Below are 13,243 nucleotides of genomic sequence, written 5' to 3' on the forward strand. Positions count from 1 at the left end.
AGCATTGTGAAAATATCTCAAATAATAAAGTTATTGTAGAGCTGTGAAATCGCTTCTATCATTTGTAATAAACCTGTATGTATGTACAGTGGTTAACTGATCTGGTGCTAGTTACTGTGTGAGTATGCTGTTAATGTGTAACACAAAGCAATGTTAAAAAGTGGCTGCCGTTAAGTATGTCAGAAACGCAAGATGCTGTGCTGACAGCTGATTTTAAGTGAGCAATGACTGAACTGCGTCGGAAAATGCATTTTGTTGGCCTGAATTTAAACTTGTGTCTTAAGCTAACCACAACCTCATGATGTGCAGTGTATTTGAGAAAATGGCAGTCAGTAATCCACGGCAGAACAAAAATCACAATCGCTTTGTTGACAGAGATTAAAGCTAACCTCTACAAGCAAACAAGACAGAAAAAAATTCAGTTTCAGAGCTAGAAGCAAACAGGAATGTCTTGCTATAATCAGTTGTCTGAATATATCCTTACTCTGGCTACATGAGCTGCTGCATTACCAACCAATGAGCACCCCTGGTAGGCACTTGGTTGCAGATTATAGGTAACATAAGCAGCATCCAAATCCAAGAATGACATGAAACTAAAATAAGAGCAAATAGAGTCAATAAGATGATGAGAATGAAGTGATAAAAAGAAATTAAGAGCAATTAATTGGACTCATTTGATTAAATTTAGAAATAAAAAAAAAATGATACATTTGATCAGATTCAACCCCATGACCTCCAACACATCAAGTTTGTACACTAACCATTATGCTATGCCACAACACTTGGTTAAGTAATTATATTTATGATCATGGTAGTCCCGTCGCAGCAGTGAATTGCAGTCTTCAGAAATTTGGCTTCTCGCAGTGTAGTGCAAAGCTTATGTACTGTACGCACATATCTTTCATTATGGGAAATATATATGTGATGCCGAATCACGTCTTGTGCAGAAGTACCCAGTAGTATTCGGTTACTGCTGTGAATGAAAACTGTATTTCATTAGAAGTTATATTTGCAACGAAATATGAAATAAAAGTGCCAGACCCATGATTCATGAAAGATAAACATTGCGAATGAATGCTGGAAACAGAACTGAAAGTGAACTGACCAGCTGTTGTGGCACTTTGGCAACAGCGGATGGTTTGCACGTGATGTTTAGCATTATGATTGGAGGAAACAAGCTCCAATACGTGAAGTGTGAACTATCAAGTAATTTTAATAAGACTAACTTAATAATTGCCCCACGATCAATGTCAAGTTTAGCAGAAATGCAATGATATTTGATTTAAAATTGATTTTTTTCTGAGAAAGTAACTTGAATTTCATTTTTCCTGTTAGACTGATTATATAACATGGTAAGTTCCTATGGGACCAAACTGCTGAGGTCATTGGTCCCTACTTACACTAAGGACCACACACACACACACCCATGCCCAAGGGAGGACTCGAACCTCTGATTGGGGGGGGGGGGGGGGTGTCTGCTGTTGATTACATAACATGACAGTGTCTCCACAAACAGGACAATACTGTTCACTAGCTGATGGTTAAAGTACATAATTAAATCCGAATATTGGTTAAAGGAGAAGAACACATTATTGTAAAAATACTTACATACAAGTACTGCCATTCTCCGCATAGTGTGTGTCCACACAATACCACTGTCTGGATTTTTACTGCTAAGAGCTTTAATTTTCTGCAGAATTGGCGACGTAACCAAGGATGTGTTGTCTGTGACTAAAAACAATTAAATGAACATATGTAATGTGAGAACAATTCAAAATGTAGAAAATTATAACTGTTGTATGATAGAAGTATCACTGTCAAAGCCCTACATGCATAGATAACAATGGAAGAACACAACTAAAACTTCAAAAGAGCCTACATAAGATGTACAAATTTGCAGAAGAAATGTATTAACTATGAGAAAAGCAAATGCTTTCAGATTGTGTTTATTTGTACTCAGCTAATGGCATGCCACAACATGAGTACAACAGCTGAAGACTTACATGAAAACAGATTTTGTCGGTTGGGGGAGCTGCCAAAATGTTTCGTGATTACATTCCAGATCACTTCCTCCTCCTCCTTGCAGCGAACTCGACAGGCCAGTACGAGAAATCCTTCTTCAGCCATGTATTCTTTCCAGTCCAGGAAACCACTGCTATGAGGAGCACGTCGGTACCTCTCCCCCCAGCGAAACAAGTCTCGAAGTGTCATGTATCCCTTATTTCCAGCAAAAGCAACACTGCTTCTCCGGTGGACCTAAATCAAACAATAATTATTGCTGCAACCATTTGTTAGAAAAGACAAACCAATGGTTAAGCTCTATCTTTTACACACACACACACAAAGAGGGGAGGGAGGGAGGGAGGGAGGGAGGGAGGGAGAGAGAGAGAGAGAGAGAGAGAGAGAGAGAGAGAGAGAGAGTGTGCTTGTTAGGAGATGGGCTCACTGGCTGGAGTTGTGTGATCCTGGATCCAGGCCACGAGCACATCTTGTCACTCACAGAATCTTACAAAGATGACATCAGTTGTTTCAGTACGACACATAAAATGGAACTGTAAACACGGTTGGACACCAAAAATTATACCTTCTACGAGCCAGTTTGCAATGTTACCAGACTCATAAGTAAAACAGCACCTTTTGCATGCAGAGCAACAATGCATAAAAGGAACTACAATTCATGCACGAAGTTTGCACAACAGACAATGTGTCATTCCCATCCTCAGATGCTGTATTTACTGGTGCATCTTTCAAGAATTGACCTGAAGGGTGTGTACGGCATGTCAGTGGGGAATCTGTAAGCAGCAGGAGGAATTTTCAGACAATGTTTCTCGATTCAGATTAAGCTTGACTACAAACACAGAGCACACTTAAGAACTGTCAGATTTGAAAGTTGCATGACTGTTGGCATGCGAGTGGTGCCAAGACTGCCATGACCACAGGACAATCTGTCTGTACACAAAAGGAGACAAATATTAAGTGGTGAGTTAACAACCACTAATACCAACAATGCAAGACAGGACTTTGTTACCACGTAAGTGACAGCGCCAATAGGCATCTGTGCAAAAAGGTACTCACACAGTTAGGTGATATCAGTTTTGATACATAATGATCTGCACAATAGCTATAATGTTATTTTACTAAACGCTACCATTTTTTTTCATATAACAGACCACACTCAGATATAAAAAATGACATCAATTACAGGACACGATTTGATGCAAGTCCTTTTTTTTTCATATACCTGAGAATGGTCTGTTGTTTATCCAACACCATTAGTTTTTTAATAAAGTGGTATTACAGCTACCGTGCAAAGCATGATTTTTCAGAACTCGACATTGACAAATCCAGCTACAGATCACAGTTGACACTGCTCGAAGTCTGGCTTCTGCTGTTGACATCGTGTGTGTGTGTGTGTGTGTGTGTGTGTGTGTATGTGTGTGTGTGGGGCCTATTTTCAAGAAAGACCTGATTGGCAGAAAGCTCATTTTGTGACGGTCTTTCTGTTGTGCCTATCAGCGACTCAGTATCGCCGCTATATGGTGAGTAGCAACTATCCTTTCCATAATATTGTTATTACTAGTTAAACTTTTTCATTAAACAGCCCTCTGCAGTACGTTCTTGAGTTCACACCGCAAATAATTCGTACTGCACATTTTTGGGCTCGAAAAGCTTTAGTTTTGTTTGATAAGTTACCCCAGAAAATAATCCTGTATGACATTATGGACTGAAGTTAGGCATAGTACACTAGCTTTTTGATTTTTTTATCATCTACGTCTGCAAAGAGAGATTTGGTTAGGCACTTCAGCAGTTCTGAGCAGATGATCTCCAGAGCTACACTTATTATCAACCTGTAATGCCAAGAATATAACACTGTCAACATCACCTATTTGTCTGTCATAATATTTTAGGTATGTAATAGTAGGAATTCTTTTGCAAGTTATGAACTGCATATAGCATGTTTTTTCAATGTTCAGTGACCAAGAATTGGTTAGGAATCATTTACTGCTGCAGCCCCCTTAGATTGTTTGCAGATGATGCTGTAATTTACCGTCTAGTAAAATCATCAGACCAGCAATTCCAATTACAAAATGATCTAGAGAGAATTTCTGTTTGGTGCAAAAAGTGGCAATTAGCACTAAACAAAGAAAAGTGCAAGGTCGTTCACATGGGTACTAAAAGAAATCCAATAAATTTTGGGTATACGATAAATCACACAAATCTAAGGGCTGTCAATTCAACTAAATACCTAGGGATTACAATTATGAGCAACTTAAACTGGAAAGACCACATAGACAATATTGTGGGGAAGGCGAAACAAAGACTGCGCTTTCTTGGCAGAACACTTAAAAGATGCGACAAACCCACTAAAGAGACAGCCTACATTACACTTGTCCGACCTCCGCTGGAGCATTGCTGCACAGTATGGGATCCTTACCAGGTAGGATTGACGGAGGACATCGAAAAAGTGCAAATAGGGGCAGCTTGTTTCATGTTATCACGCTATAGGAGTGAGAGTGTCACTGACATGATATGCGAGTTGGGGTGGCAGTCACTGAAACAAAGGCAGTTTTCTTTGCAGCGAAATTAAATCACCAACTTTCTCTTCTGAATGGGTAAATATTTTGTTGACACTCGTCTACGTAGGGAGAAATGATCATCATAATAAAATAAGAGAAATCATAGCTCAAATGGAAAGATTTAGATGTTCCTTTTTCCCATGTGCCATTCGAGACTGGAATGGCAGAGAAGTAGTATGAAAATGGTTCGATGAACCCCCGGCCAGGCACTTAAGTGTGAATTGCAGAGTAGCCATGTAGATGTAGATGTAGATGAATGTTACGAAAATTTCATAAGCCAACCTTTGTAAGACTATACTTGATTTGTTATTTCTTGCAGTCTTTGTATCATCTGCTAACAAAACAAACTTGGTATCTGGTAATGTTACTGATGAAAGGTCATTGGTATACACAAGGAAAACTAAGGTCCCTGAGATGGAACTTGGGGTGACACCCCATGTTATTGGTTCCCAGTTGAATGATGGCTGACAGCTTAATACACGTCTCTTTCCTATTGGTGCCCTTTGTTTTCTGTCAGAGATATATATGATTTGAACCATTTTTTGCAGCATTTCCTGATACACTGTAATATTATAATTTACTTAAAAGCATACTGTCATGTACACAGTCAAATGCTTTTGACAGATCACAAAACATACCAGTAGTCAGTAATTTATTGTCTACTGAATTAAGTACATTCTCACTGTGCATGTAATACAGCCTTCTCAATATCAGAATCCTTTAGAGATCCAAATTGTGACTTGGATAATATTTTATCTGTGGTCTTTTGGTTAAGAAGACAACTGTTTATCATCTTTTCTAAAATTTTTGAGAATCTGGTCAAAAGTGATATTGGATGCAAGTTTGACGGTATTTCTGTATCTCCTCTCTTACACAAAGGCTTAACTACAGCATATTTCAACCATTCAAGAAATGTTCCACTGATAAAAGACTGGTTACACAAGTAACTTAAAATGTCACTAAACTCAGAGCCACACTGTTTAATCAACTTTGTTCACAGATTATCACAGCCACAAGATTATTTTTATTCTAAGGATTATGGTAGACATTTCTTCTGCTGTTGCTGTGTGGGTTGTACTCGTATTATTGTAGTTATTTGTGGTGACTGGTCTAAGATGTTCTGTGGCAGCATCTACTGAACATGACACTCCCTCTTTTCAGTAGCAGTTATGAAGTGCTTATTGAAAAGTCATGAACACTGCACACATCTGTTATCCATGTATCATTTACTCTTAATGCTATGTGCTCCTCTTCATCTCTAGTTCTATCAGTCTCTTCCTTCATTATATTCCATATTATCTTTATTTTGTTATCTTTTTCTGATAATGCATGATGTCTCTATTACTATCTTCAATGTTTTGCCATATGTTTTGTATTGATCTATAGTATTTAGATCACACAATGAAAAGTCCAGTATAGAATGCAACAATATTATGAAAAGGAAAGTTGCTACTCACCATATAGCAGAGATGCTGAGTCCCAGACAGACGCAACAAAAGAGACTGTCACAAATAAAGCCTTCAGCCAATAAGGCCTGCGTCAAAAATAGACGACACACACACACACACACACACACACACACACACACACACATGGAAATGCAACTCACTCACACATGGCTGCAGTCTCAAGCAACTGAAGCTGCACTGCAAGCAGCAGCACCAGTGCAGTCAGGTGGTGGTGACTGGGTGGGGGTAAGGAGGAGGCTGCGGTGCGTGGGGAAGGGGAGAGAGAGTACGGTAGGGGTGGCGCACAGCAAAGTGCTGGTGGGGAGAGGGTAGGACAGCTACGTGCAATCGGGAGGTTAGATGGAGGATAGAGGGCAAGTGATAGGTGGGGGGTGGGGTTAGCAGAAATGGAGAGAAGTTAGAAGACAGGGTGCAATGGTGGACTGAGGGCTGTGTAGTGTTGGAATGGGAACAGGGAAGGGGCTGGATGCAAGAGGACAATGATTAACAAGGGTTGAGGCCAGGAGAGTTATAGGACCGTAGGATATATTGCAGGGAAAGTTCCCACCTGCGCAATTCAGAAAAGCTGGTGTTGGTGGGAAGGATCCATTCGGCACAGGCTGTGAAGCAGTCACTGAAATGAAGGATGTCATGTTTGGCAGCTTGCTCAGCAACAGGGTGGTCCACTTGTTTCTCCACCACAGTTTGTCAGTGGCCATTCATGCAGACAGACAGTTTGTTGGCTGTCACGCCCACAGAGAATGCAGCACAGTGGTTTTAGCTTAGGTTGTAGATCACATGACTGGTTTCACAGTGAGCCCTGCATTTGATACGATACGTGATGCTTATGCCGGACTGGAGTAGGTGGTGATGGGAGGACGTATGAGACAGGTCTTGCATCTAGTTTGTATCAGTATTAACATTTAGCAAAAGGAACTGCATATCATGGTCTGAGAGGCTACTTATTATTGGTTTTTATAATATAATTTTGTTCATTAGGCATTTCTATAAAGGTATTATCAATGGCCATCTTTGACCCCTTAGCTGTTCTTGCTGGAAAGTTACTGAATGAATTTGAAAGACAATGCTGCTGACTGCAATAAGTTGTTAGTAGAAGAGTTTTCAAGAAAATCTACATTAAAATCACCAGCAACCACTAATTCTTTCTTTTCTGTTGTTAAATAGGACAGTAGGACTTGAAAGTGATTTAGGAACAGACTGAAAATATCCGCTGGTACTCAGTATATACTTACTATTATGAATGATTTACAATGAAATTCTACTTCTGCTGCACATGCTTCGATATGCTGCTCTAGATAATATTTATGAATTTCTACGTTATTAAATTTATGGAAATTCCTGCCGAATGAGGCAACTCCTCCATCCTCCATTTCTGTCCTACAAAAGTGAGAAGTTAACTTAAATCCTGCCGCACTTAACACATCTGTACCAGTGGCCACACGATTTTCAGAGAGGCAGATTATGTCAGCCACGTTAGATGACTCTTAATTCGTCAATGCACATAAGTAGTTCAAAAATTTTGCTCCTTAGTCCTCGAATTTTTTTATGCACTAAAAACAGTTGGCATTTCACACTGACTGAGATAAAGCTCGGTGGAAATAAACAGACGGTACTGGTATATCACCTCCTGGAGATTAGCAAGTGCCACCAATTCTGCCTCATAATTTTATAGTTTCCTCAAGATAATTTCATTTTTTATACAATCACTACTTTATTTTGTTTGTAATTTATGTAGTATTTTTTTCACAAGGTTCTATCGTTTTTAGATCCTACAATGTGTATGACCTTCTGTGTATATGAGAAGAAAAGTTTCCAATAAGCCAATGTGGTGGAATCATATTTGACCACTTCCTGTCTGTAAAACAGTAACAGGCAGAATATTTAGTTAAACAGGGAGGAGCTAATCATAAGTCAGTTAAAAAGAAATAACAATATTCACATGACATACATACATGTCTTGTACATCTCTGGGGACAAGGATACATAAACATGATTTATTTAAATAACTAATGTTACAGTTACTCCTTACATTAGAGAGTCCAACATTAACACACAATTTTATTTTGTGCAAAATCCAGATTTAGGCACCATGAAGTCACAGAGGAAATTAATTGAAGTAACACAATTACACAAAGATATGCTACTGACTGATTGGATTGACTCACTGATTCTGTTGTTAGTTCATGAAACAATTTACATTGTATGGATTTCATCATGAAAAACATCGAAGTTTTTATGGTTTTAAGATTAATTTCTTATACATTAATTGGCAATGGATTTTGTGATCTAGTTACATTTGTTTTCTAATAGTCTTGGCTAATTATTATTTCCATATACACATTAGAAACAGTACTTCTTATAATACGTAAGCTGCTTTAATTTAGGTACTCCATTACCGTGTAAAAATTTTTATTTTGTAAATAATTTTCCAGTTTTGTTTTGAAAGAGTATCTATGTCTTTTATACGCTGTGGTAATTTATTATATAACACGATAGCAATGTTCAATAAACTCAGCTGAGTTTTAACTTTACTTTTTCTGTCCAGATGCAAACTGTAGCAGTTCCTGGTTTTATAATCATATACTAATCAATTTTTAACATAGTGGTCAATATTTTTTTAACGTACATAACACTCTGAAAAATATATTCACAAGCTACCATTAATAGTTCCAGCATTTTATACAGTTTGAGGCAGTGAGCAGTTTTTCCAGTCTTGGTCATTATATGTATTGATCTTTTTTGCAGTCTGAATATAGCTTGAATATTTTTCTTATTCATTCCCCAAAAAAATTATTCCATAGCTAATAACAGAATGAATATAAGCAAAATACACTGATCTGATGAATGAAATATCACATACTGATGTAAGAATTCTGAAGCATAGCATACTGTAGAGATTCTATTACTAAGTATTTTTACACGTTTTTCCCAACATAACTGACAGTCAACATGCATTCCCAGAAAGTTTGTACTTTCCACACATTATCTAACTTCATTATTTATTTTCAGGTTGTGTAATATGGCATTTTGTTTATGTAGAAGTTCATGGTGCTTGTTTCCTTTATATTAATTGTTACTCTATTGTTTATTTTCCATGCGCATATGCAGCTAAGTACTCTATTGTTTATTTTCCATGCGCATATGCAGCTAAGTGTTTCTTCAGGTTTCTCTCTTAGTGCTTCAAGTGATTTCTCAGTGATCAGTATGTTACAGTTATCTTCAAACAACACTGTTTGTCCACATTTGATTTTTGTGTACCCCTATATTTATATATTTAGGGTCAGAATTATGTTTGAATATATTTTTGGAGCTACTTGATATTTGGGTAATTTCAGTCAAATGCACTATATTTTCTAGGTATGATTGAAACCACTTTATCACCCCCGACCCTCCTTACCATTAGCAGTTCATTTAGCTTATTTAACAGTATTTTGTGCTCAGCTGTGTCAAAAGATTTAGTTAGATCAAGTAATATACCTGCTGTATAATTCCCTCTATCCAATGCATCTAGGACATGTTCTGTTAGATATGCTGTTCCCAATTCAGTACCGTTCCCTGCTTGGAAACTGAACTGGTCACTAGAAAAGAAGTTGTAATTATTTAAATAGTTCACAAGTCTACCTTTTACCACAGTTCCAGAGAAGGAAAGATGCCACTCACCATATAGCAGAGATGCTGAGTCGCGATAGGCACAATAAAAAGATTCACACAATTATAGCTTTCGGCCATTAAGGCTTTTGTCAGCAGTAGACACACACGCACACATACACACACGTACACTCACGCAACTTGCACACACATCTGCAGTCTCAGAGAGCTGAAACTGCACTGCGAGCAGCAGCACCAGTGCATGATGGGAGTGGCGACTGGGTGGGGGAAGGAGGAGGCTGAGGCGGGGAGGGGGAGGGGAGGGATAGTACGGTGGGAGTGGCGGACAGTGAAGTGTTGCAGTTCAGACGGAGGGCAGGAGAGAAGGTGCGGAGGGGGAAGGTGGAAAGTAGCGGAAAGGAGAGAAATAAAAAGAAATTAAAAGACTGGGTGTGGCGGTGAAATGATGGCTGTGTAGTGCTGGAATGGGGTCATGGAGGGGGGTGGATGGGTGAGGACAGTGACTAACGAAGGTTGAGGCCAGGAGGGTTACGGGAATGTAGGATGTATTGCAGGTAAAGTTCCCACCTGCAAAATACAGAAAAGCTGGTGTTGGTGGGAAGGATCCATACGGCACAGGCTGTAAAGCAGTCATTGAGATGAGGGATATCGTGTTTAGCAGTGTGTTCAGCAACAGGGGGTCCACTTGTTTTTTGGCCACAGTTTGTCAGTGGCCGTTCATGTGGACAGACAGCTTGTTCGTTGTCATGACTACATCGAATGCAGCCCAGTGGTTGCAGCTTAGCTTGTAAATCACATGACTGGTTTCACAGGTGGCCCTATCTTTGATGGGATAGGTGATGTTAGTGACTGGACTGGAGTAGGTGGTGGTAGGAGGATGTATGGGACAGGTCTTGCATCTAGGTCTATTACAGGGGTATGAGCCATGAGGTAATACTGACCATTCAACTTATCTTAGAAGAAACATTAAGGAAAGGCAAACCTAGGTTTCTACCATTTGTAGACTTAGAGAAAGCTTTTGACAATGTTGACTGGAATACTCTCTTTCAAATTCTAAAGGTGGCAGGGGTAAAATACAGGGAGCGAAAGGCTATTTACAATTTGTACAGAAACCAGACGGCAGTTATAAGAGTCGAGGGACATGAAAGGGAAGCAGAGGTTGGGAAGGGAGTGTGACAGGGTTGTAGCCTCTCCCCGATGTTATTCAATCTGTATATTGAGCAAGCAGTAAAGGAAACAAAAGAAAAGTTCGGAGTAGGTATTAAAATCCATGGAGAAGAAATAAAAACGCTGAGGTTCACCGATGACATTGTAATACTGTCAGAGACAGCAAAAAGACCTGGAAGAGCAGCTGAACGGAATGGACAGTGTCTTGAAAGGAGGATATAAAATGAACATCAACAAAAGCAAAATGAGGATAATGGAATGTAGTCGAATTAAGTCTGGTGATGCTGCAGGAATTAGATTACCAAATGAGATACTTAAAGTAGTAAATGAGTTTTGCTATTTGGGGAGCAAAATAACCGATGATGGTCGAAGTAGAGAGGATATAAAATGTAGACTGGCAATGGCAAGGAAAGCATTTCTGAAGAAGAGAAATTTGTTAACATCGAATATAGATTTAAGTGTCAGGAAGTTGTTTCTGAAAGTATTTGTATGGAGTATAGCCATGTATGGAAGTGAAACATGGACGACGAATAGTTTGGACAAGAAGAGAATAGAAGCTATCAAAATGTGGTGCTACAGAAGAATGCTGAAGATTAGATGAGTAGATCACATAACTAATGAGGAGGTATTGAATTGAATTGGGGAGAAGAGGAGTTTATGGCACAACTTGACAAGAAGAAGGGACCGGTTAGTAGGACATGTTCTGAGGCATCAAGGGATCACAAATTTAGCACTGGAGGACAGTGTGGAGGGTAAAAATCGTAGAGGGAGACCGAGAGATGAATACACTAAGCAGATTCAGAAGGATGTAGGTTGCAGTAAGTACTGAGAGATGACGAAGCTTGCACAGAATAGAGTAGCATGGAGAGCTGCATCAAACCAGTCTCAGGACTGAAGACCACAACAACACTGGTGTCTCAATTCTACTGCAGTTAACTCAAAATGGTTCTCTTCACTGATTGCACATAGATCACTTCTAACATTATACGGATAGTTTTGTTTCACATAGATACAACAACCTGCACACTTTACAGATGCACAGGCTAAACTTTAAGACTTTAAATAATTAATTTCCGATATTTTGCACAGTGTTCTCTGATACAAACAACAGAGCTGTCTATGACCTCCAGTTCAATCTCTAGCTGTTGCACTTTATTTTTTAGACACTGACTATTTTGGTGAACAATTGTTGGCTTATTTTTACTACATTCAGCACTTTCTCTTCTATTTGCTCTATTGTCCTTTTGCACAAGTTTGTTTGGTTTGTCATTTCAAACATATTCATGTATTTATATATAAAAACAAAGATGAGGTGACTTACCGAACAAAAGCGCTGGCAGGTCGATAGACACACAAACAAACACAAACATACACACAAAATTCAAGCTTTCGCAACAAACTGTTGCCTCATCAGGAAAGAGGGAAGGAGAGGGGAAGACGAAAGGAAGTGGGTTTTAAGGGAGAGGGTAAGGAGTCATTCCAATCCCGGGAGCGGAAAGACTTACCTTAGGGGGAAAAATGTGCGTGTGTGCTAGTGTATACCTGTCCTTTTTTCCCCCTAAGGTAAGTCTTTCCGCTCCCGGGATTGGAATGACTCCTTACCCTCTCCCTTAAAACCCACTTCCTTTCGTCTTCCCCTCTCCTTCCCTCTTTCCTGATGAGGCAACAGTTTGTTGCGAAAGCTTGAATTTTGTGTGTATGTTTGTGTTTGTTTGTGTGTCTATCGACCTGCCAGCGCTTTTGTTCGGTAAGTCACCTCATCTTTGTTTTTATATATAATTTTTCCCACGTGGAATGTTTCCTTCTATTATATTGATATTCATGTATTTTATTTTCACGGTACATTTTAGGTTTATCACCCCTTCGGACCCTATCAGTTTTCCTTATTTTTAATTATTTTACAAATGTCCACAATCATTTGACTAAAAGTCATTGAGCTAAGTCTACAAGGGGCATTCAAATGAAACCCAGTCACTAGTGTAAAGTAATGGTAACACTTTTATTAACTCAATAATGTAGCTATGCACGGTACACATATTCAAAAATAGTCATCGAAACTGTTGGCACATTTATCCCATTGCGACACTAGCTGGTCGATTCCATCGTCGGACCCAGACCTGGAGCCAGTCACAAACTTCGTCGCCAACTGTGAATCGATTGCTCCTTTCAAAGAATTGTTTGCGCCTTTCCACAACACTAACTGTACTCACCATACACAACCTTCATCCGTCGGTACATTTCATGGCCTCCAACTCCCTCCACTGCCCAAAATCCAATTACTCCTCGTTGTTCCTGCTTAGTCACCTGCACATTCGGTACTGGACGATAACTTGCGTGACCACCTTCTCTTCGTTGTGAAATCACACTGCCGCTACACAACATCAAACATTGCACACGCGTTGGTCTCTCTACCAATAGATG

At 39.3% G+C, this 13,243-nt stretch overlaps 1 protein-coding gene across 1 annotated transcript in view; it reads right to left on the bottom strand.

The window, feature by feature from the left end:
* LOC126418802 (midasin-like) overlaps positions 1 to 13,243 on the bottom strand; it is a 298,364-nt gene that overhangs the window by 139,912 nt on the left and 145,209 nt on the right. Inside the window, exons 22-23 of the mRNA XM_050085737.1 lie at positions 2,004 to 2,256; positions 1,609 to 1,731 (exon numbers count right to left, since the gene is read on the bottom strand). Coding sequence (XP_049941694.1) covers positions 1,609 to 1,731; positions 2,004 to 2,256 — 376 coding nt within the window. The remainder of the gene's footprint in view (positions 1 to 1,608; positions 1,732 to 2,003; positions 2,257 to 13,243) is intronic.

The sequence above is a fragment of the Schistocerca serialis genome, chromosome 9 (assembly GCF_023864345.2).
Source record: "Schistocerca serialis cubense isolate TAMUIC-IGC-003099 chromosome 9, iqSchSeri2.2, whole genome shotgun sequence".
In the NCBI taxonomy this organism is placed as follows: Eukaryota; Metazoa; Arthropoda; class Insecta; order Orthoptera; family Acrididae; genus Schistocerca; species Schistocerca serialis.